The 26,900-nt window shown below is 39.7% G+C and overlaps 1 protein-coding gene across 2 annotated transcripts in view; it reads right to left on the reverse strand.

Moving 5' to 3' along the window:
- Positions 1–26,900, reverse strand: part of MCC (MCC regulator of WNT signaling pathway) — a 535,647-nt gene that overhangs the window by 116,678 nt on the left and 392,069 nt on the right. For both annotated transcript variants that reach the window (XM_049872263.1, XM_049872274.1), the window contains one exon: positions 2,317–2,459. In XM_049872263.1, coding sequence (XP_049728220.1) covers positions 2,317–2,459 — 143 coding nt within the window. The remainder of the gene's footprint in view (positions 1–2,316; positions 2,460–26,900) is intronic.

Raw genomic sequence — 26,900 nt, forward strand, 5'->3', positions numbered from 1 at the left:
ATTTATTTCTAGCATTTTTCTATTTCTAAATATAAATATGAGGAGCCCTGCTGGAACAACAGATAAGCGCTTGGCTGTTAACCGAAAGGTCAACGGTTCAAACCCACCAGTTGCTCCACAGGAGAAAAATGTGGCAGTCTGCTTCCATAAAGACTACAGCCTTGGAAGCCCTGTGGGCAGTTCTGCTGGATCCTATAGGGTCTCTATGAGTCAAAATTGACTTGAAGGCAATGGGTTTGAATATATGTCTACAAAATTGGGAGTTTAATGGCCTCTACATTTTTTTTTATCCTGCCCTTTTTCATTGTGATAAAAATATATACGACAAAACATTTGCCATTTCAACATTTTTTACATGTACAATTCAGTGACATTAATCATGATTATCATGTTGTACAACCATCATCCCTGTTTCCAATTTTTTCCATCTCTTTTAACAGGAAGCCCAATGCCCCCTAAGCAATAGTTCCTTTTCCCCCCTTTCCTCTCACTTTAGGTAATCACTAATAATCTTTGGTCTCCATACATTAGCCTACTCTAGATATTTTGGGTAAGTGGAGTCATACTGTATTTGTCCTTTTATAACTGACTTATTTCATTCAGCATAATGTTTTCTTTTTCTCATGAACTATTTATTGATTTACACACAGTGTTTAAATCTATTCATTGAACATCAAATTGTAACCCTCAGAAATGTTATAGTCTGGCTTCTAATGTAGACTGCCCTCTTTAAACTCCCAATTCCTTTTCACTGAAAATAGCATTTTAAGCACAGGTTTTTTTTTTTAATAATTTTATTTATTTTGTTGCTGTTGTTGAGAATATACACAGCAGAACATACACCAATACAACAGTTTCTACATGTACCATTAAGTTGACATTGATCACATTCTTCGTTGTGCAACCATTCTCTCCCTCCTTTTCTGAGTTGTTCCTCCCCTATTACCATAAATTCACTGCCCCCTAAGACTCCTATCTAATGTTTCCAGTTGCTATTGTCAATTTGATTCCGTGTAGACAGTTCTTAAAAGAGCATAATGCTCTCAAGGCGGGCATTTTTTTTTTTTTACTATTTAAGCTAAACTACTACTGTTTGGTTTTAAGAAGATTTCATGGATTATTTTTGGTTTGAGGTTCAAAGATTATCTCAGGGCAATAGTTTCAGGGGCTCATCCAACCTTCATGGCTCCAGGATGTCTGGAGTCTGTGAGAATTTAAAATTCTGTTTTACATTTTTCTCCTTTTGATCAGTATTCTGTGGAATCTTTTGTCAAACCCTTCAGTAATGCTAGCTGGGCAGCATCCAGTTCTTCTGGTCTCATGGCAAAGGAGGTATCAGGATATTGTTTTCAAGGTTCATCCATGTTATAAGCGTGTATCAAGACTTTGTTTCTTTTTATGGCTGAGTAATATTCCATCATATGTACGTATCACATTTTGTTTATCCATTTATCTGATGATGGAATTAGTCTGTTTCTACCTTTCAGCTATTGGGAACAGTGCTGCAAAGACCATTTGGTGTACAAGTATTTGTTTGTGTTCCTGCTTTCAATTCTTTTTGGTAATATACCTAGGAGTAGAACTGCTGGATCATAAAGTCAAATTCTGTTTAACTTTTTTGAGGAAACACTGAACTATTTTCCACAGTGCCTGCCAGTCACTTTTATGGAAAGAAAATTAAGGCAGAAATATTCTGGACTCTGACCCTTTGCTAAGTATAACTTCAAAGCTGTCCTTTAATAATTTCAAGCTCAGTTTTTCATCAATAAAATGATGGATCACATCTTGCCTCCTATCTTAGGAGTCAGGTAAGAGGATAATAAGCCAGTGATGGTAAAGCAACTTGAAGTAAGCTCAAAATATTATTAGATTATCTAGAAGCCTACAGTAATGCTTAGTTATAAGCCACATCCACAAATCTCTTAAGATCCTCCAGGGAGGCACAGAGCTTACACATCTAGAGCGGACCTAATGAACCAAAGAGAGGGGGGTAGGTATGCTGGTCTCCAAGACAGACGGGAACACCATTTAGAACCAGTTAATAAAGCACTTTACTTAACTTCAGAGAGTCTGTACTCTTATCCATAAACTGGTTTATTCTTACCCTGTCTACCTCCATTGTGCGGATCAATGTCGGAACAGGATAAGGGAGGTGAAATCTCATAGTTAATAAAGCCTAGAGAAAGTACTTTATAAATCGTAAAATTATAGTTACAAACAAAACATCATCATAATTTCAGGAGGACCACTTCAACTCCAAGACCCATGGTATGGCACAGAGGGCAGAGAGAAAGCCATGACTTGGACCCTCTTTACCTGATAGTGGTGCCTTGCAAACGGTCTATCTTCTTATTGAGCTCTGCGATGATGCTGTGGAGCTCTGTGATGCGCTCCTCGTACCGAAGCGTCGTTCGCTCCTGGACATCCTCATGCTCTCTCATGAGGTGGGACTGCTCACACTAGGATCAGAGAATAGAAGTGCCAATGAGTTGATGCCCCTATAGATGAGTGATTTCAAGTTTTACGGCCTCAACCCATCAAAACCTCAACACAGAGTATGCCCAAAATAAAACACCTGCCTGCTCACTTGTCTGGCAATCCTAAGAACCACATTAACAGCTAAATTTTACAATGTCCATGGTGGACATCTGAGTTTTTGCCTTCTTTGGGGAAACACTGCATATAGTCTTTGTGAGATTATACAAGTACCCTACTTTCGCCCGAGCCAAGAAGTGAGGACGCGGCCCAAACTGGACTCAGCTATCTTCTTTCGAGGACTTAGTCTTGAGCGGATGAACCTAAGGCTGCTTGGAGTTGATTCTCCTGACTGAGCATCCTGAAGAGACTGCCCCTTAGCTGCTGCTGCCATATCCCTAGAACTTGCTCCCAGAGTTCCTTTATGGCTATTCAGTTGTCTCTTCTTACCAATTTCTTCCTTTTTTTGCTGATTTTGTCAGGGTATGCATCAGCTGCTTTTTGACTAAATAATCTTAAGTGTTCTAATGCTATTTCTCACCTGGCTATGTTATCTGCAGTCATAATGCTTTCCAATATTCTTTCCTACCAGACACTAAAAGCTCCTCGAAGGCAGTGACTAAGTGTTTTCATTATTTAGCTCTACCAGTTGCCATTGAGTCAATGCTGACTCGTAGAGACTTCACGTGTGTTAGAGTAGAACTGTGCTCCAACGGGTTTTCAGTGGCTGATTTTTTTTTAGAAGTAGACTGCCAGGCCTTTCTTCTAAGGTGCGTCTAAAACCAAAACCAAACCCATTGCTGTTGAGTTGATTCCGACTCATAGTGACCCTTTATGACAGAGTAGAACTGCCCCATAGGGTTTCCATGGCTGTAAATCTTTCCAGAAGCAGACTGCCACATCCTTCTCCTGTGGAGCAGCTGGCAGGTCCAAACTGCTGACCTTTTGGTTAGCAGCCACTGCACCACCAGAGTTCCTAAGGTACCTCTAGATGGATCCAAACTTCCAACCTTTCAGGTAGCAATCAAGGACGCAAACTGTATGCATCACCCAGGGTCTCTATTTAGCCCTAAGCACCTGGCATATGGCTGGTTTACTGTGATGATCTATAAGTGCTTGGAATGAATAAACTGCAATGTCATCAGTGTCATGATGGCTACTTTGCAGAAATAATAACAAAAGAGGCTAAGGAGCTTTGCTTACTCAGCGTTTGATGTACTAAGAGGCAATAGGTACTATAAATACATTTTTGTAACCAGAGTTTAAATTCTAAGGAGCCCCTTTCACCTCTTCCTCTTTTCTCCACCCTCCTGAGCCTCCCTCCAACCCCTGCCAGTCACTGTGCAGCTAATCTAATTCACATTATAAAGAACACTCCTCAGTGATGACACAAGTAGTCCAGCTTATGTCTCTGTCTACTACATTCAGCCTCAATTAATTTCCTGTCTAGCAGAGGAATTCTAATTTCATTTTCAACAAGATTTTTTTTTCTAATGCCAAGAGCCTGCTTTGTCGGTTTGCACTGTCAGCTGGTAGCAGGCAGGAAAGGGTAAGACTTCTTATCTACCAACCCTAACACCCTCCCCCACTTTTAGTAGCATAGCACAGAGGCTATACTGGGCAGGGACAAAAAAAGGCTTCAAAGGTAAGAACAACTCTATGCTAAGCGTAACTCAGTACCGAAAAAGAAGCACTCGGCAAAGAGGTCTGACGATAAAGAGGTCTGACAAATGCTGTCAGCATAAATCATGGCAGGGACCACACCTATGAACATAGCCCTTAATATCAGCTTGACCAGTATTACAGTGGTTACTGCCTGGGGATTGCTCTGAGCTTCAGAAGCAAGACAGGAGGCATGGAGTAGTCACTCTCAGAGAAATGGTGACATGAATTACTGTTCTTTGGGACAAGCTGAAACATCAAATAACCTTCAGTCAAGGTCAAGTGCCTGGCTGCTAACCAAAATGTTAGCTGCACGAACCCACCCAATGGTCCCTTGGGAGAAAGACCTGACGATCTGTTCCTATAAAAGGTCACAGCCTAGGAAATCCTATCGGGCAGTTCTACTCTGTCACATGGGGTTGCTATGAGTCGGAAGTCGACTTGATGGCATCTAACAACAACAACACTAAACTGAAAGGTTGGTGGTTCAAATCAAACTACTGATTGCTGTGAAAGAAAGGCCTGGAGATCTAGTTCCATAAGATCACAGCCACTGCAAATCCTATGGAATGCAGTTCTACTCTGACATACATGGGGTCACTGACTCAATGGCAATGGGTTTTCAAGATGAAGAACACAGGGAATAAATGGAATCAGGAGCAAGGATTAAGGCCAAGTGAAAAACCACATGTACACGGAGGCTTTTCTAAACAGAACTAGACTGTTGTTATCAGCGTGGGATTATGGTAATTGCGCCCACAATGGGTCGCAATGCTGCCTGATTATGTGCCATCCCCATGATTGGCTGTGGATTGGGCTGTCGTGATCCATAGAGTTTCATGGTTGATTTTCAGAAGTAGATTGCCAGGCCTTTCTCCCTAGTCTCTTACTCTAGAAGTTCCACTGAGACATGTCCAGCATCATGGCAACACAAAGCCCTCCAATGACAGACGTATGGTGGCTAAGCATGAGGTGCATTGGCTAGGAATTGAACCTGAGTCTCCCGACTGTAATAAGCCACAAATACTCTTCTCATGAATTTACCCATCTACAATCCTCTACACTTAAAAAGGAATAAAAGAAGTCCATAAATGATAGCGTTTCCAAGAAAAACATGAAGACTCAGCAAACATAAAGTCGAACTATGAAAATGAGGATCTCACAATTTACAAAGAAAAACATCTCAGCACAAAAAAGTAAGTGGAAAAATGAAATTGTCAACAACACACACAAAAAGGCATCAAAATGACAACACTAAACACATACTTATCTATAATTACGCTGAATGTAAATGGACTAAATGCACCAATAAAGAGACAGAGAGTCTCAGACTGGATAAAGAAACACGATCCGTTTATATGCTGCCTACAAGAGACACACCTTAGACTTAGAGACACAAACTAAAACTCAAAGGATGGAAAAAAATATATCAAGCAAACAACAAGCAAAAAATAGCAGGAGTAGCAATACTAATTTCTGACAAAATAGACTTTAAAGTTAAATCCACCACAAAGGATAAAGAAGGACACTACATAATGATTAAAGGGACAGTGGACCAGGAAGACATAACCACATTAAATATTTATGCACCCAATGACAGGACTGCAAGATACATAAAACAAACTTTAACAGAACTGAAAAGTGAGATAGACACCTCCACAATTACAGTAGGAGACTTCAACACACCACTTTCAGAGAAGGACAGGACTTCCAGTAAGAAGCTCAATAGAGACACAACTTGACCCCATAGATTTATACAGGACACTCCACCCAACTGCTGCAAAGTATACTTTTTTTTCCAGCACACATGAACACTCTCTAGAATAGACCATATATTAGGTCATAAAACAAACCTTTGCAGGATCCAAAACATCCAAATATTACAAAGCATCTTCTCAGACCACAAGGCCATAAAACTAGAGATCAATAACAGAAAAATTAGGGAAAAGAAATCAAATACTTGGAAACTGAACAATACCCTGCTGAAAAAAGACTGGGTTATAGAAGACTTTAAGGAGGGAATAAAGAAATTCATAGAATGCAACGAGAATGAAAACACTTCCTATCAAAACCTCTGGGACACAGCAAAAGCAGTGCTCAGAGGCCAATTTATATAGATAAATGCACACATACGAAAAGAAGAAAGAGCCAAAATCAGAGAACTGTCCCTACAACTTAAACAAATAGAAAGTGAGCAACAAAAGAATCCATCAGGCACCAGAAGAAAACAAATAATAAAAATTAGAGCTGAACTAAATGAATTAGAGAACAGAAAAACAATTGAAAGAATTAACAAAGCCTAAAGCTGGTTCTTTGAAAAAAATTAACAAAATTGATAAACCATTGGCCAGACTGACTAAAGAAATACAGGAAAGGAAACAAATAACCTGAATAAGAGACGAGATGGGCCACATCACAACAGACCCAACTGAAATTAAAAGAATCATAACAGATTATTACGAAAAATTGTACTCTAACAAATTTGCAAACCTAGAAGAAATGGATGAATTCCTGGAAAAACATGACCTACCTAAACTAACACAATCAGAAGTAGAACAACTAAATAGACCCATAACAAAAAAAGAGATTGAAACGCTAATCAAAAAACTCCCAACAAAAAAAAGCCCTGGCCCGGACGGCTTTACTGCAGAGTTCTACCAAACTTTCAGAGAAGAGTTAACACCACTACTACTAAAGGTATTTCAAAGAATAGAAAATGACGGAATACTGCCTAACTCATTCTATGAAGCCACCATCTCCCTGATACCAAAACCAGGTAAAGACATCCCAAAAAAAGAAAATTACAGACCTATATATCCCTCATGAACATACATGCAAAAATCCTCAACAAAATCCCAGCCAAGAGAATTCAACAACATATCAAAAAAATAATCCACCACGACCAAGTGGGATTTATACCAGGTATGCAAGGCTGGGTTAATATTAGAAAAACCATTAATGTAATCCACCGTATAAATAAAACAAAAGACAAAAACCACACGATCTTATCAATTGATGCAGAAAAGGCATTTGACAAAGTCCAACACCCATTCATGATAAAAACTCTCAGCAAAATAGGAATTGAAGGAAAATTCCTCAACATAATAAAGGGCATCTATACAAAGACAACAGCCAACATCATTCTAAATGGAGAGAGCCTGAAAGCATTTCCCTTGAGAAAACGGGAACCAGACAAGGATGTCCTTTATCACCGCTCTTACTCAACATTGTGCTAGAAGTCCTACCCAGAGCAATTAGGCTAGACAAAGAAATAAAGGGCATCCAGATTGACAAGAAGGAAGTAAAATTATCTCTATTTGCAGATGACATGATCTTATACACAGAAAACCCTAAGGAATCCTCCAGAAAACTACTGAAACTAATAGAAGAGTTTGGCAGAGTCTCAGGTTATAAGATAAACATGCAAAAATCACTTGGATTCCTCTACATCAACAAAAAGAACATCGAAGAGGAAATCGCCAAATCAATACCATTCACAGTAGCCCCCAAGAAGATAAAATATTTAGGAATAAATTTTACCTAAGATGTAAAAGACCTATACAAAGAAAACTACAAAGTACTAGTGCAAGAAACTAAAAAGGACCTACATAAGTGGAAAAACATACCTTGCTCATGGATAGGAAGACTTAACATAGTAAAAATGTCTATTCTACCAAAAGCCATCTATACATACAATGCACTTGCAATCCAAATTCCAATGACATTTTTTAATGTGATGGAGAAACAAATCACCAACTTCATATGGAAGGGAAAGAAGCCCCGGATAAGTAAAGCATTACTGAAAAAGAAGAAGAAAGTGGGAGGCCTCACTCTACCTGATTTCAGAAGCTATTACACAGCCACAGTAGTCAAAACAGCCTGGTACTGGTACGACAACAGGCACATAGACCAATGGGACAGAATTGAGAACCCAGATATAAATCCATCCACATATGAGCAGCTGATATTTGACAAAGGCCCAGTGTCAGTTAACTGGGGAAAAGATAGTCTTTTTAACAAATGGTGCTGGCATAACTTCATATCTATTTGCAAAAAAATGAAACAGGACCCATACCTCACACCATGCACAATAACTAACTCCAAGTGGATCAAAGACCTAAACATAAAGACTAAAACGATAAAGATCATGGAAGAAAAAATAGGGACAACCTTAGGAGCCCTAATTCAAGGCATAAACAGAATACAAAACATTACCAAAAATGATGAAGAGAAACCAGATAACTGGGAGCTCCTAAAAATCAAACACCTATGCTCATCTAAAGACTTCACCAAAAGAGTAAAAAGACCACCTACAGATTGGCAAAGAATTTTCGGCTATGACATCTCCGACCGGCACCTGATCTCTAAAATCTATATGATTCTGTCAAAACTCAACCACAAAAAGACAAACAACCCAATTAAGAAGTGGGCAAAGGATATGAACACACACTTCACTAAAGAAGATATTCAGGCAGCTAACAGATACATGAGAAAATGCTCTCGATCATTAGCCATTAGAGAAATGCAAATTAAAACTATGATGAGATTCCATCTCACTCCAACAAGGCTGGCATTAATCCAAAAAACACAAAAGAATAAATGTTGGAGAGGCTTCGGAGAGATTGGAACTCTTATACACTGCTGGTGGGAATGTCAAATGGTACAACCACTTTGGAAATCTATCTGGCATTTTCTTAAAAAGTTAGAAATAGAACTACCATATAACCCAGAAATCCCACTCTTCGGAATACACCCTAGAGAAATAAGAGCCTTCACACAAACAGATATATGCACACCCATGTTTATTGCAGCTCTGTTTACAATAGCAAAAAGCTAGAAGCAACCAAGGTGTCCATCAACGGATGAATGGTTAAATAAATTGTGGTATATTCATACAATGGAATACTACGCATCGATAAAAACAGTGACGAATCTGTGAAGCATTTCATAACATGGAGGAACCTGGAAGGCATTATGCTGAGTGAAATTAGTCAGAGGCAAAAGGACAAATATTGTATAAGACCACTATTATAGGATCTTGAGAAATAGTATAAAATGAGAAGAACACATACTTTTGTGGTTACGAGGCGGGGAGGGAGGGAGGGTGGGAGAGGGTTTTTTACTGATTAGTTAAGTAGATAAGGTGAAGTGAAGGACAATACTCAGTACACGGAAGGTCAGCTCAACTGGACTGGACCAAAAGCAAAGAAGTTTCCAGGATAAACTCAATGCTTCAAAGGTCAGCGGAGCAAGGGCGGGGGTTTGGGGAACATGGTTTAAGGGGACTTCTAAGTCAATTGGTAAAATAATTCTATTATGAAAACATCCTGCATCCCACTTTGAAATGCGGCGTCTGGGGTCTTAAATGCTAACAAGTGGCCATCTAATTGGTCTAATTGGTCTCAATCCACCTGGATCAAAGGAGAATGAAGAACACCAAGGTCACACGATAACTATGAGCCCAAGAGACAGAAAGGGCCACATGAACCAGAGACCTACATCATCCTGAGACCAGAAGAACTAGTTGGTGCCTGGCCACAACCGATGTCTGCCCTGACAGGGAGCACAATGGAGAACCCCTGAGGGAGCAGGAGATCAGTGGGATGAAGACCCCAAATTCTCATAAAAAGACCAGACTTAATGGTCTGACTGAGACTAGAGGAATCCTGACGGTCATGGTCTCCAAACCTTCTGTTGGCCCAGGACAGGAACCATTCCCGAAGACAACTCATCAGACATGAAAAGGACTGGACAATGGGTTGGAGAGAGATGCTGATGAAGAGTAAGCTACTTTTATCAAGTGGACACTTGAGACTGTGTTGGCATCTCCTGTCTGGAGGGGAGATAGGAGGGTAGAGAGGGTTAGAAACTGGCAAAATTGTCACGAAAGGAGAGACTGGAAGGAGGGAGAGGGCTGACTGATTAGGGGGAGAGCAATTGGGAGTATGGAGTAAGGTGTATATAAGCTTATACGTGACAGACTGACTTGATTTGTAAACTTTCACTTAAAGCACAATAAATATTTTAAAAAAAATGATAGTGTTTCAAAGACCATTTCTGTCAATAAATAAAAATGCTTCTTATTTCTTGGGAACATACTAGCAGAAGAATACTGCTCCTTCCAATCCCCACAAAGTATCTATGAGCTTTTATGATTGATCTTTACTTCCACCTTAAATTGTGTGTGTGTATATGTGCGTATACAGACAACAAAAAGGTCACCAATTCCAGGTCTTAAAATAATGACAGAACAATGTCTGGTCCCTGGCCTGGATCTCATCTATGCCACAACTCCTCCACTGCCCTGTTACCGGTTCGTCCTCTCAGATTTTCCATGTTCAGCCCTTTAGCAAACTACTTCCCTTTCCAACCTCAATGAGCTCTCAGCCTCCCTTAATTTTCCACCCACTCTTCTTCCTTTGCAGTCTTTATAGGTCAACAGGCCACCACTGCCACACCTAGGCCGACAAGGCTCTGCAAAATCTACTTAAGAATAAAAATGTATAAGTGTTTATATGAGAAAAATGGTACACAATCAATTCATAACCACAAAACCAACTCTGGGCATTACTGTTGCCTGTATTCAGCTGCCTAGAAGGTTAGGATCCTGTGGGGCTGCCCAGGTTGTAGATATATTGGATGGTCTTTGCCTAGATCATGACAGCAAGCTATTTGATACTGTACCATCTTTGCCCCTGCCTCTAACTGGAAAGTCTGCCTGGAGGGTGTGTGTGTGAACAAGAGACAACAGGAAGCCTGGTGATTCAGTCAAGTGGAACAGCACTTACAGCTAAAAGGAGAAAAAAGCTTCGTAATGTATATTTGGAACTCAGGTGTTCCCATTTAGGAGTAGCAACAAGAATTTATTGGAGAAAAATTTCTCTTGGCTGAGGGCAAAGACATCTGGTTTAAATACCTAAGTTTCTCTACAAGTATCTAGCTATCTATTTTTCACTGAATAGTATCTATATTTTTTAAATGGTATAAAGTCTCCATAATTTAATACTTTCTTTATAAAAAACCAAACCAAACTCATTGTCATCAAGTTGATTCCAACTCATAGCAACCCTATAGGACAGAGTAGAACTGCCCCATAGGGTTTCCAAGGAGCGGCTGGTGGATTCGTACTGCCAACTTTTTGGTTAGCAGCTGTAGCTCACCATAGCTCTCAACCACTGTGCCACTTTCTCTATAAATATTAGATGTTTGTTGATTTCCTATAACATATAAGGTACTGTGTTAGGTACTGTAGGAGAGGTGACTGTGACATATACTTTGGAGAAAAATGTGGTCACAGTTTCCTGGTGGACCGAAAGAATCCCAGACATTTCTTTTAAGGAGAACAAGAAACATGGACAGCAGTGTGCATGGGGGAACGAGTAGGGAAGGCACTGAAAAGAGAATGTTGTTGCGGGCAGTTGAGTTGATTCCAACTCATGGTAACCCTATATGGCAGAGTAGAACTGCCCCACAGCGTTTCCTAGGCTGCAATCTTTACAGATATTGAGGTCTTTTCTCCCTCGGAGCGGCTGATGGGTTCAAACCACCAATCTTTCGGTTAGCAGTACTGGAAAATTATTATCAAAACGAACTCATAGCACTGAGATGCATGACTGGCTAAGAAAACAACACCCATGGTTCATCTGTATCAATCAACATCCCCTTGAGGTATCATATTAAACACACTTCACTCATTCTGTGCATGCTCATTGCACCCAGTCTAAGGGATGTGGCAGCAGTGATCTCAAAGCTTAGTGAAAACCACTCGAGATTTCCCAAGCTGTGCTGCAGGAGAAAACAGCAATTCTCAAGTGGGCAGCCGGTAGGAGGGAACAAGCTCTCACCTGCAGGAGCCAAAGACCCCAACACAACGCCCTTGTTAAGCAGCTCCCATTCCTGCCCAAGAGCGCATCCCAGGGATGTGGTACTTCAGCGCAGGAGAAGTGGAAGATGAGGTGTGTACTCAGGACAGACAAAGCCATTCTGTGCACATGCGCGGCTTTCCTGCCCTGGTGTCCTGCCACACAGGCAGGACTGGCCTTTAAAGTGGGGCCCCAATATTGTTACAGACCTTGTGCCTCTCATCATCCTGTTTCCCACTAGCTGTGAGAGCGTTTTGTAAGCTGAGAGCATGTTTGATTTTGGGTGTTCTGTTTCCCAACATCCTAGGCTGGGCCCAGCTTCATGCCTCAACTTCACGTAAGAGTCACCTGTGGACTATCCCAGTGAAGCCTCATGAAGAAAGATACAGTGACAACAACAAAACAGAAAAAGGGATATTACTTCTATGACAAGGAACCCTGGTGGCACAACCGCTGAGCACTCAACTGCTAACCAGAAGATGGTAGCTTGAACTTACCCAGAGGCTCCATGGAGAAAAGACACACCCATCTGCTCCTGTAAAGATTTCGGCCAGAAAATCCTACTCTGCCATGTAGGGTTCTATGAGTAGGAATCAACTCAACAGCACCTCACAACAACTTCTATGATTACTACTTAATATTTGCATAAGCTTTTCAATTTCTAAGTTACAAATTATAGGCGCTTAAAAAAATGACAAAAGACTCATCCATTTTCTTGTAATCCATTAACACATTCCCTTCTCAAGTGTTTATTCCCCTCCAGTACTTTCTTATACACATCTTGGCTCCACTAGGAGTACCAGGTGGGGCACACATCCTTTGAAGTATCAGTTCCCCATATGGTAGCTAGGAGGGGTGTTCACCACCATGCAAACACATGGTGGGATAATATTTCCATGCTTCCCTTGAGCTAGATATGGCCACTTGACTTGTTTTGGTTAATGAGATAGGTATGAAAGTGAATAGATGCATTTTTGGCTAGAAGCCTTTAAGAGCCCCTGTACAACTTGCCGTACTCTCTTCCCCAGGTCAGGGCTACTGGCAACCTTCTAGATGGTAGAAGGTCATCAGTTTGGGAGCCTGGGGTGAGGACAATGCAGCACAGAGCCCCTGCCAGCCTTAGTGAACTCCTAGCATGAGCAAGAAACAAATTTTTAAGCCATTGAAAATTTGGGGTTATTTGTCATCACTGCATATCCTGACTGATACAACTATTTTATACATGAGAAAACAGGCAAAAAAAAAAAAAAAAAGCAAAGTGATGGATATATTGGCACCCAGGTAACAAGCAGAAGGAAGCATACTCTGATTCCTGTTTATGCCGTCAAGGACCGAAACTGTTGTAGCCACAGTCTTCACCCTTCTACTTCTTCCCCTCCAGCTCTTTGACCTGCGGGCTTATTCCTCCTTGCCATTTACCTAAGGATCTCAAGTGGTGCAGAGTGGTCCCACCTTATTCTTGGGCCCTGAAACACTTCTTGTGAAACTCCAGAAAACACAAATACTATAACTTATACCAAAGCAGAGATAGAAACACCCAGACAGCTCTCTCCTCAGCCCCACAGGAGCCCTGAAGCAGAAAAAGGTGATGCAAGGGGGTGTAAAAAAGGGGAATTCAAATCCCCTATAGCTTCCACCAAGTCAGGTATTCAGCAACAACTTACTTAGCAGCCTGAGGTACAACTTATTCTAACAAAACTTGCTCATTAGAGATTATTATTATTTTCTTCCTACTGTACAGGAACACCCCGCACAGTTTCAGCTGAACAAAATAAGAAATGGTCTCCAGCAACATGCTACTAATTTCCTATTGTTGGAAGAAATTGCATCCAGTGTCCTCCTTCCTCCCAGCCTAAATTCAGTTTTATCATAGCCAGATAACCTGTGGTTGCTGCATCTTTCTTGCTATGAATTTCTGGAGGTTAGTATCATTAGGAGTTTGGACTTCAAGCTACAACAGATTTTCAATTTAAAAGGAAAAAAAAAAAAAGAGATTGGATATGATGAAATTCTATTTTTCCTGAATTTCTTCTGACACTTAATACACACATCAAGTTTCCTTTCAAGATCTCAGCTCTCCGATCCTGATGATGAAACAAATTAAAACTCTACAGAAATCCTGTGTCTAGTCACATAAAAAAAAATAAAAAAAAATTGCCTATGTGGAAAAATGCTTACTAAAGGCAAGCAACATTGTCATTACAACCACCAAAAACACAGCCCTTTAGGCTCCTCTTTGCTAATGGTGCAATCCAGGGATGAAGCCATGATCCAGCCTGAGACAGGCTGGCCTGAAAACTTGAGCCTCTGTTGGAAAAACTCTGTGCAATGTGGTGATGCTAAGTAGCTTTACGGTTTTGTTAATGTTCTTCACTGGGTTTTATCTTACTCCACAGAGACCACTGAACTTTAATCATCACTTTAGTCTCAGACTTCAAACCTAAGAACATCATGAATGAGATTTTTGAAAAATGCAGTGCCATCATTAATTTGTTAACCCTTCTCAACCATCCTGTGAAGGGGTCAAGATCACTCTCTTTTTAAGTATGCTAAAAAGTGATGTTACTTTCTCAAGGTCTCATTGAATTGGTTGCTAGTAATACCTCTCAGGGTGTTTTCATCCTCATTCTAAGTCCTTGCCCAGCTTCTCCTGAAGGGAAGGTGGGGGAAATCAAGCCAGTTAAACAAAGAGGCACTAGCACAAATGGAAATGCCATTGAAGAGTGAAGCAGCCATAGCAGTTCACCAAAGAAGAATATAAACAAATTGGGAGGAGGAAGGAGGTCAGCACTAACAAAGCAAATGAGATGCAAATTACATCTTTAAACATCCCAGAAAGAAAAAAAAAAAGGATAAAAGAAAATACGTTCTACGTTACATTTAACGAAAACTGTGTTTTCTCCCTGAAAGCCAAGAGACAGAAAATTCAGGAGGCTTTTTTTTATACGGAGCACTGGTGACTCAGTGGTTAAGAACTTGGCTGCTAACCAAAAGGTCAGCAGTTCAAATCCACCAGCTGCTCCTTAGAAACCCTATGGGGCAGTTCTACCCTGTCCTATAGGGTCGCTGTGGTCGGAATCAACTCGATGGCAATGGGTGTTAAATTTCAAAGGCACAGAGCTTAGAAATAGAAAGCATTCCATATTACAGCTACCTGGTTATAAAGGGGGTCATGAGTTTGTTTGATATATTTCCTTCTGCAGTATTTAAAAAATACGGTAAGATAATTTTAAATAATTGTTTACTAAATAAATAGCCGTTACGCTGGAAGCATAAAATTGGTACTATACAGTCATCCCTTGATAACCATGGGGGATTGGTTCCAGAACCCCCACAGATGCCAAAATTTGAAGATGTTCAAGTCTCTTAAATAAAATAGCACAGTATTTGCATATAACCTATGCGCATCCTCCCACATGCTTGAAATCATCTCTAGATTACTTATAATACCTAATACAAATGTAAATGTTATGTAAACCGTTGTTTCATTACAATTAAAGACTTGCTCTGGTAGGTAGCCTTTCTCATCTATGAGTTTCTTGAGCTCTTCTGGGAATGCTGATTCTGCCTTGACATTAGTGCAGTGTGGTTCTCCTGTGATCTTTCAGTTCCTGAAGCAGTAGTGCTATACACAGCTAGCCAGCAATCCCTTACTAGCCTTGCACTCTTCCTTCTCACTTTCCTCAGCCTCCTCACGCTTAGCCTTTAAGTGGTTGCTTTGACCACTCCATTGCTTTTTAGGAGCCATTTTTTCACAGAAACAAAGGGTTTACACAAGTTGTGAACAAACAAGACGCAATGTGATCAATACTCAAACAACTAAGGATCTGTGAAACAGCGGGAGGCTACAGCACAGCGTGCCTACACATCACTTCATTTAAGTGGATTCAGCATAGTGATTTCGTGTGGCAAACTCACGTTTTGATTTTCGGTCCGCAGTTGGATGAATCTGTGGATGCAGGACCTGCAGATATGGAGGGCTGACTATATATGATCTTAGCCTGTTTGCCACAAGCCTGTTTTCCACAGGTCCTTAGAATGTTGGCACAAATGCATGCATGCATCTATGCACCTGTTTGACTTGGAAGGGTAGGGATATCTAAACCCAATTAAACTGTGCCCCATGCCCCACCCCTATCTAGGTCCCCTTTGGATGCTAAGGGCAGCCTGGGCAGCATAAGGGGCAGTACAGGATGTAGTACAGCTATGAATTCCCACTGTCTCAGTTATCTAGTGCTGCTATAACAGAAATACCATAAGTGGGTGGCTTTAACAAACAAGAATTGTTTTTTTCTCACATTTTAGGAGGCCAGGAATCTGAATTCTGGGTGTTGGCTCTAGAGGAAGGCTTTCCATCTCTGTTGGCTCTGGGGGAAGGACCTTGTTTCTTTCCAGCTATGTTTCCTGGTTCCTTGGAGACCTCATGTGGCCTGGCATCTATCTTCCCCCATCTCTTCTTACTTGCTTCTTTGCTTGCTCAATCTGTTTCTTTTATGTCTCAAACAAGATTGACTTAAGAAACATCCTGCGCTAATACTGCCTCATTAACAAAGAAAACCCCATTCTCAATTGGGACTATAACCACAGGTATAGGGTTAGGCTTTGCAACACATGTTTTTGGGGGACACAATTCAACCCATAGCACTCACCAAACTGGATTCAAATCCTGACTCTTGGTACTTTCTAGCTGTGTAATCTTGAGCAAGACATTCAAGTTCCCTAAGCCTCAGTTTCCTCATTGATAAAATGGAGATATTAATAGCATCTGTGCCAGAGACAATTATGAGAAATGAGTGAAATAAAGTACCTGGAATACTTGGCATACTGTCTGGCACAACATAGAGCTAAAGAAATGTTATTATTATCACTACTGACATAAGCTAATAGTGGTGCTATATAATAATAAGCTGTAGGGGGCAGATGTTAAGATGGTCCCTCTGATAACTGTGCCTCCTTATAATCATGTCTTTGTGTAAGCCCCTCCCCTGAGTGCAGGCAGACTTGTGACTTGCTTCTAACTAATAGAACATGACAAAGTTGATGAGATGTCACACCCATGATTACATTATATTATTTAAGACTCTGTCTTGCTAGTAGACTTATTCTAGAATCTTCCTATCCACTGGTGGCTTTGAAGAAGCAAACTGCCCTGGGTCCTCTAACCACAAGGAAATAAATTCTGCCAAAGACCTCAACGAGCCTGGAGGGGGACCCTCCCCCAGCTGAGCCTCCAGTCCTGGCCAACCTCTTGAATGTCACCTTGCAGAGACCCTAGCTAAGCCATGTCTGGACTCCTGATCCACAGAAATGAAACGGGTGTTGTTTTAAGTCAGTAAATTTGTGGGTGGTTTGTTACGCAGCAATAGAAAACTCATACAAGAGTACTTTGTTATCCCCATCATATAGACATTGGGCTCCTTTACCCAGCTATTCCCTTCCCATCATTGCTCTCAAAACTCTGCCTACAGGTTGATTTTATGACCCTGTATAACGAATGAATCTTCTAACAATTGCCCTACAGATGTTAAATTTTTTTTTTTTTAATGATTTCTGATGAACACAATCACCATTTACATTTTAGTTTAATCATAGCACTGAGTAATACTTAGAGAGCTGGTAAAACTTACTAAAGCCACAGAACATACATTTACACATGAATTTGTTCTTTCAGAAAGTAGAAAAGCCTCAACCATGAACAACCCACCAAGGTACATAACACAGAAACCATGGCACTATTGTTTTTATTTTATTTTTTTGCTTCACTCTCATCTTTATAAAAGATATAAGATTGACAAACAAGACATTTATTCATATTCTCTCTCCTGGGCCCCAGTGTCTGAACCGGGAAGACATCTCCAATGAAAGGACAGAGTAATTTTTAAGCCTATTTACTGTCAGAAAGTAAACAAGAGAGTTAACTAATGGGGCTATGAAGTGACCATTGTCATCAGGGGTAAAATCAGCTATCAAAAGCTATTGCATGGAATGACTTGATTTTAAATAAAGTCAAAAGGGAGCTGAATCAATTCTTGACATAGCAGAGAAATGGTCTTCCACTATCCTTTTACCATCCATTGCACAAGCTGCTCTGTCTTTGTTTCCTTAAATTTTAATAAGTACCTCCCAGGTCACCTTTTAAAATCCAAGATTGTGATATTTGCCAGCTTCCAGTTAAAAGCACTCAGTTTTTTCTTTTTAAAGAAATTCTCACTGATAATAACTATTAACAATGGCTAGCTTTGGGTGTTTGTAAATTAGAAAGCTCAGTCACTTATCACCACTTCTTTGTTTCTTTAATATAAAAATAACTACTTTCTCTTTAAAAAACGTATGTAACAAAACATGTTTTAAACCACCAGAGCCTACCACTGAAACATTATAATGCTTCTTTCCAGTTTTTTTTTTTTAACTACCACATTTTCATTACTTTTAAAATGAGAAGGAAAATACTTTAAAATTTTCATCTAGGTAAAACTAAAACCTGAAGAGGATTGTCATATATAACATATGGGTTGTAGAAAGAGGAACAAAGAAAAATGGAGAAAATTGTCAAAGAATGAGTACAAAAACATTTATAAAATAAGACATGAGTTTTCAAAATGAAAGTATTTACTAAATGTCAATCGTGATAAATGAAATAAGATTCATAACTATAATGTGAGGTTTAATTTACAACAACCAAGCCTAGAAAACAAATAACCAATGCCTCCAAAAAGCTTTAAAAAAAAAAATTAACCTAGAGCTCTATGTACTACCAAAAATATCAGTAAACTGTGGGTGCAGAGAACAACACTGGTGGCCTAGTCTTGGCCCTGGTACTGAACTATTCGTGTGACCCTGGATAAGCGAGTTAATCCCTCTGGGCTTCAGATCCTTGCCAGTAAAATGTAGAAGTAGCTGAACTTTACAAAGGGCTTTTCCCCCATTCAAACAGTCTATGATTATAAGACTTTTTTTTTCCCCCAAAAAAAACTTCCCATAGATGATTTTGGAGAGACTGTAGGGGCAGCCTAGTTTTTGGATCTCTCTGAACTCCTACACAGAAATATACAGGACAACTACATAAAACCCCAAACCAAACCTGTTGCCGCTGAGTCGATTTTGATGCATAGAGACCCTATAGGACAGAGTAGAACTGCCCCACAGGGTTTCCAAGGAGCAGCTGGTGGATTCTAACTGCTCTTAACCACTGTGCCAACAGGGCTCCATACAACTACATTTTTTTATAGCAACATCAAAATCTCAGAGACAAGTTAATCCCCTGAACAACAAAATGCAAGCAGTTAAGGGCAAACCAATACCAGACACAAGCCCTGAGTGGCATCTGTGTGGGTAGGAACTGAGGAAGCAAAAAGGTTGATAGATTAGAGAACTGGAAAGCCCCAAAATAACCAAAAGGTGTTCCTAGGAAAGTGAGGAGGGCCAATTTAGGAACAGCAGCTAAAGCCAAAGAAGTTTTGAATGATCCAAGTGTCAGTGAGTGCAAGGGACCCACAGTAAGATTTGATGAGGCTAAAACAGTTCCTATGAGCTTTCAAGACTGGTCCCAGGGCTCCTTTCCAGGAGGAGAAACTCCTGGCAGTAGGGTAAAAATTGAACAGGATAGGGATAACAGAGATAAAGGAATGAAGAGAATGGAGTAGGTGAGGGAAACACAGTGAGAAGTCTCAGAAAGTAGGCTGCCATATTTTTTAACACTTCATGAAAACAACAGAAGACTAAGCTCTATGAACTTAGAAAAGCTATCTTGAACCCTGCCACTTAAACATTCAAGGAAACTATTTTTCACATAAAAATGAAAAACAGGAAAGAACCAAGGTCAAATACCACATAAAGTTATAAGAAACAGAATAAACAGCAGAATAATATCCCTATAAGCAACAAAAGCATGCCACAAAATAGACCCTCCCCCCAGAAGGATCAAAATAGACCAAAACTGTAGCCTGCCATTTTAAAATAAGCTAAAAGACATTAAGGAAATGATATAAGACATGAAAGAACATAATTCGGAATTAGAAAAAACTCGGAAATGAGGTGATAGAACACAGAAAAGAATTAGAAGTAAAACAAAAATGCATCTCAGAAATGAAGACTAAACTAGAAAGCACACAAAAAGGAATAAACACAACCTATAAAGACCCAAGGGAAACAAAATATGGAGAACAGAAAGATAAATAGAAGAAAGGGAGAGATACATAGAATTTAAGGTAAAGTGACAGAAGTTGAAGACAGAAAAGGCTACCATAAAAATAACAGGAGTATTTGAAAATCAAGGGAACAAATTCAATATTAGACACTATAATTTAAAAAAACTATCCCAAAATTGAAAGGAAACAAGATTTTAAGCTATGATCAAAAGAATACACAGGAAAAAAAAGAAAAATACACGGAAAACCTGAAAATATCAAACCAGAACGACTAAGACCAAGACTTAAAGACTTACTCTAGTAAAATTATTGGATGTAAAAAAAGGTGAGAGAGAATCCTTCGGGCATCTAGAATAACCAAGTGTCTTGTAAGAGAAAGAAAGATTATTATCAGACTGATTGTAATACCCTATGCCAGAAAAAAATAAAGCAATGTATTCAAGGAAAGTAAAAATGAACCAAAGTTTTTAAATCCAGCAAAAAAGCCTTTTAAGTATATAGGACACAGACGCACTGCTATTAGCATGCAAAGACTTGGGGAAGATAATTCCCATGAGTCCTCCTGTAGGAATCTACTAGAAAACGAGCTTCAGACCAAAAAGTAAAAAAAGAAGGAACACTGATGTAAGGGCCAGTGGAGAGCATTAAACAGTTATACCCACTCCTACTTACCGACTATGTCATTGTTCAACATTTTGCATTTAGGACAACAGTAAAAAATCTACTACCTGACTATTTTGCGCACTAAGGAGGAAGCAAGGCAGGGGGAAGGGGGTGGGAAGAAGAATAAGATGGTGAGGTTCGTAAGAGCAAGCGAGGCCCCTGTCGATTCATATTACCCATATTACCCAGGTTGGGCAAAGGAGCCCAGCTGGCTGGCCTGCTGGCTGTGAGCTGAGCTGAATGCAGGGGAGGCTGGCAGTGCGTAGGAGGCAGGGATGGCTGGGCCAAGAGGACGCAGTGGGAGCCAGGCTGTAGGAGTTGGGCTGGGGGGCTCAGAAGTTTCTTCTTCCAAAGAAGGCTCTCTGCCACCTCCACAGCTTTCACCAGGCCCAGGTGACCAGGCCTCACCTGCCTGCAGGCCAGGAGCCACCTGCCACTGAGGCCGCATCTCCCAGGCCAGCAGAGCAGGAAGGTGGAGAGGTGAGGCTTGGGGGTCCGCACTGAGGCCTGGAGTGCAGCCAGGTGATGGTGGGCCCCTGCTGCTCAGGAGGTGGCAGGCAACCCCTGACCACTACCACCACTTCCAACCCTCCATGGATTCCATAGCAGTGGGGAAGGTGATCCCAGAATGGGCCAGGAGTGCCCAATGAGTGGTGAGTGATGGGAGGGGAGACACTGGCACTGGAATTCTCACTCTCGCATGATGCCAGTTCTCGCGTAACAACCCGATCTTTGGAACCTAACCAAGTTAGGAGTGGGTATACTTGTAAAAGACAAAATGAAGACTAAAGAGGAGAGAGTATAAGATGTAATGGCTGTATGGTCTGCTGATGTGGGTATCGTGCAACTCCAAAAATCTGAGAAAATGAGAAGAGCGTGATGCAAAAAAAAATTTTTTTTAACTCTTTTCAGTAACTATTGGTTGTGTTAATATTAACATTGTGATTCCAAGACTCTACATAACGTGGGATAAAGTAGTTGAATAATTATGGGATATTCTATCAACCTCTTTGAAGTTGTCAACGATTTCATTTTACATGGATTCACAATCAATCCCCATGGAAGCAGCAGACGAGAAATCAAATGATGCATTGTATTGGGTAAATCTGGTGCAAAAGACCTCTCTAAAGTGTTTAAAAAGCAAAGATGTCACTTTGCGGACTAAGGTGCGCCTGACCCAAGCCATGGTGTTTTCAGTTGCTTCATATGCATGTGAAAGCTGGACACTGAATGAGGAAGACCAAAGAAGAACTGATGGCTTTGAGTTACAGCGTTGGCAAAGAATACCGAATATACCATGGACTGCCAAAAGAAGGAACAAATCTGTCTTGGAAGAAGTACAGTATGGCGAGACTGCGCCTCACATACTTTTGACATGTTATTAGGAGGGACCAGACCCTGAAGAAGGACATCATGCTTGGTAAAGTAGAGGGTCAGAGAAAAAGAGGAAGCCCCTCAGTGAGGTGGATTGACACAGTGGCCGCAACAATGGGATCAAACATAGCAAAGATTGTGAGGATGGAGCAGCAGCAGGCAGTGTTTCGTTCTGTTGTACATAGCGTCATTATAAGTCAGAAATGACTCGATGGCATCTAACAACAACAACTATAACTTGAAGAACCAGGATTCTCAGTGGAAAGAAAGGAGATACAGACGTAATAGAAAAGTAGTTAAGTAAAATATCTTGTAGTCCTGCATTTGAATTGGAAGCATTAGTATGAACTTCTAAGGTATTTTATCCTAAATTTTCTGAATGGATAGACAGATAGATATAGCCAGGTAATGTCCTGGCTCTGTCTACCAAAGAGTCCTAAAAACAATGACCAACTTACTAGCAACAAGCATCATTAGCACCCAGATTGTAGTCTTGAAATACCATTTCTTGCTGAAAGAAACCAGGGCTTGCTGGATAATGGGCAATTCCAGGTCTGAGGCAGATGAACCTAGAATAACTGCTAGGTTCATGTCAAAAGACCCAGGAGCCAACTTGAAGAGTCTCTGACTGCCTAAAGATATGATACTTTAGGCTGCTAAAAAGAAAATAATTGCAATGAATTAAAACCATAATGATTAAATCCATAATTACATTAAAAAAAAGCAAGCACTCAGCAAACCTAAAGTCAAATACTATGAAAATGAGGATCTCACAATTTACAAAGAAAAACATCTCAGCACAAAAAAAGTGGAAAAATGAAATTGTCAACAACACACATAAAAAGGCATCAAAATGACAACACTATAAACACTTACTTATCTATAATTATGCTGAATGTAAATGCACTAAATGCACCAATAAAGAGACAGAGAGTCTCAGACTGGATAAAGAAACACGATCCGTCTATATGCTGCCTACAACAGACACACCTTAGGCTTAGAGACACAAACAAACTAAAACTCAAAGGATGGAAAAAAATATATCAAGCAAACAATAAGCAAAAAAAGGAGTAGCAATATTAATTTCTGACAAAATAGACTTTAAACTTAAATCCACCACAAAGGATAAAGAAGGACACTACATAATGATTAAAGGGACCACTGACCAGGAAGATATAACCATATTAAATATTTATGCACCCAATGACAGGGCTGCAAGATACATAAATCAAATTTTAACAGAACTGAAAAGTGAGATAGACACCTCCACAATTATAGTAGGAGACTTCAACACACCACTTTCGGAGAAGGACAGGACTTCCAGTAAGAAGCTCAATAGAGACATGGAAGACCTAATTACAACAATCAACCAACTTGACCTCATTGACTTATACAGAACTCTCCACCCAACTGCTGCAAAGTATACTTTTTTTTCTAGTGCACATGGAACATTCTCTAGAATAGAGCACATATTAGGTCATAAAACAAACCTTTGCAAAATCCAAAACACTGAAATATTACAAAGCATCTTCTCAGACCACAAGGCCATAAAAGTGGAAATCAATAACAGAAAAATTAGGGAAAAGAAATCAAATACTTGGAAACTGAACAATACCCTGCTGAATAAAGACTGGGTTATAGAAGACATTAAGGAGGGAATAAGGAAATTCATAGAATGCAACGAGAATGAAAATACTTCCTATCAAAACCTCTGGGACACAGCAAAAGCAGTGCTCAGAGGCCAATTTATATTGATAAATGCACACATACTAAAAGAAGAAAGAGCCAAAATCAGAGAACTGTCCCTACAACTTGAACAAATAGAAAGTGAGCAACAAAAGAACCCATCAGGCACCAGAAGAAAACAAATAATAAAAATTAGAGCTGAACTAAATGAATTAGAGAACAGAAAAACAATTGAAAGAATTAACAAAGGCAAAAGCTGGTTCTTTGAAAAAATTAACAAAATTGATAAACCATTGGCTAGACTGACTAAAGAAATACAGGAAAGGAAACAAATAACCCGAATAAGAAACGAGAAAGGCCACATCACAACAGACCCAACTAAAAGATTATTAAAAGAATCATAACAGATTATTACGAAAAATTGTATTCTAACAAATTTGCAAACCTAGAAGAAATGGATGAATTCCTGGAAGAATACTACCTACCTAAACTAACACAATCAGAAGTAGAACAACTAAATAGACCCATAACAAAAAAAGAGATTGAAACGCTAATCAAAAAACTCCCAACAAAAAAAAGCCCTGGCCCGGACGGCTTTACTGCAGAGTTCTACCAAACTTTCAGAGAAGAGTTAACACCTCTACTACTAAAGGTATTTCAAAGCATAAAAAATGACGGAATACTACCTAACTCATTCTATGAAGCCACCATCTCCCTGATACCAAAACCAGGTAAAGACATCACAAAAAAAGAAAATTACGGACCTATATATCCCTCATGAACATACACGCAAAAATCCTCAACAAAATTCTAGCCAGTAGAATTCAACAACATATCAAAAAAATAACTCACCACGACCAAGTGGGATTTATACCAGGTATGCAAGGCTGGTTTAATATTAGAAAAACCATTAATGTAATCCACCATATAAATAAAACAAAAGACAAAAACCACATGATCTTATCGATTGATGCAGAAAAGGCATTTGACAAAGTCCAACACCCATTCATGATAAAAACTCTCACCAAAATAGGAATTGAAGGAAAATTCCTCAACATAATAAAGGGCATCTACACAAAGCCAGCAGCCAACATCACTCTAAATGGAGAGAGCCTGAAAACATTTGCCTTGAGAACAGGAACCAGACAAGGATGCCCTTTATCACCGCTCTTATTCAACATTGTGCTAGAAGTCCTACCCAGAGCAATTAGGCTAGACAAAGAAATAAAGGGCATCCGGATTGGCAAGGAGGAAGCAAAATTATCTCTCTTTGCAGATGACATGATCTTATACACAGAAAACCCTAAGGAATCCTCCAGAAAACTACTGAAACTAATAGAAGAGTTTGGCAGAGTCTCAGGTTATAAGATAAACATACAAAAATCACTTGGATTCCTCTACATCAACAAAAAGAACATCGAAGAGGAAATCACCAAATCAATACCATTCACAGTAGCCCCCAAGAAGATAAAATACTTAGGAATAAATCTTACCAAGGATGTAAAAGACCTATACAAAGAAAACTACAAAGCACTACTACAAGAAATTAAAAAGGACATACTTAAGTGGAAAAACATACCTTGCTCATGGATAGGAAGACTTAACATAGTAAAAATGTCTATTCTACCAAAAGCCATCTATACATACAATGCACTTGCAATCCAAATTCCAATGTCATTTTTTAATGTGATAGAGAAACAAATCACCAACTTCATATGGAAGGGAAAGAAGCCCCGGATAAGCAAAGCATTATTGAAAAAGAAGAAGAAAGTGGGAGGCCTCACTCTACCTGATTTCAGAACCTCTTATACAGCCACAGTAGTCAAAACAGCCTGGTACTGGTACAACAACAGACACATAGGCCAGTGGAACAGAATTGAGGACCCAGATATAAATCCATCCACATATGAGCAGCTGATATTTGACAAAGGCCCAGTGTCAGTTAATTGGGGAAAAGATAGTTTTTTTAACAAATGGTGCTGGCATAACTGGATATCCATTTGCAAAAAATTGAAACAGGACCCATACCTCACACCATGCACAAAAACTAACTCCAAGTACATCAAAGACCTAAACATAAAGACTAAAACAATAAAGATCATGGAAGAAAAAATAGGGACAACCTTAGGAGCCCTAATTCAAGGCATAAACAGAATACAAAACATTACCAAAAATGACGAAGAGAAACCAGATAACTGGGAGCTCCTAAAAATCAAACACCTATGCTCATCTAAAGACTTCACCAAAAGAGTAAAAAGACCACCTACAGACTGGGAAAGAATTTTCAGCTATGACATCTCCGACCAGTGCCTGATCTCTAAAATCTACATGATTCTGTCAAAACTCAACTACAAAAAGACAAACAACCCAATCAAGAAGTGGGCAAAGGATATGAACACACACTTCACTAAAGAAGATATTCAGGCAGCCAACAGATACATGAGAAAATGCTCTCGATCATTAGCCATTAGAGAAATGAAAATTAAAACTATGATGAGGTTCCATCTCACTCCAACAAGGCTGACATTAATCCAAAAAACACAAAATAATAAATGTTGGAGAGGCTGTGGAGAGATTGGAACTCTTATACACTGCTGGTGGGAATGTCAAATGGTACAACCACTTTGGAAATCTGTCTGGCATTGCCTTAAACAGTTAGAAATAGAACTACCATACAACCTAGAAATCCCACTCCTCGGAATATACCCTAGAGAAAGATGAGCCTTCACACAAACAGATATATGCACACCCATGTTTATTGCAGCTCTGTTTACAATAGCAAAAAGCTAGAAGCAACCAAGGTGTCCATCAACGGATGAATGGTTAAATAAATTGTGGTGTATTCACACAATGGAATACTACTCATCGATAAGGAATAGTGACAAATCTGTGAAACATTTCATAACATGGAGGAACCTGGAAGGCATTATGCTGAGTGAAATTAGTCAGAGGCAAAAGGACAAATATTGTATAAGACAACTATTATAAGATCTTGAGAAATAGTATAAACTGAGAAGAACACACACTTTTG

Source organism: Elephas maximus, chromosome 2 (assembly GCF_024166365.1).
Source record: "Elephas maximus indicus isolate mEleMax1 chromosome 2, mEleMax1 primary haplotype, whole genome shotgun sequence".
NCBI classification, from domain to species: domain Eukaryota; kingdom Metazoa; phylum Chordata; class Mammalia; order Proboscidea; family Elephantidae; genus Elephas; species Elephas maximus.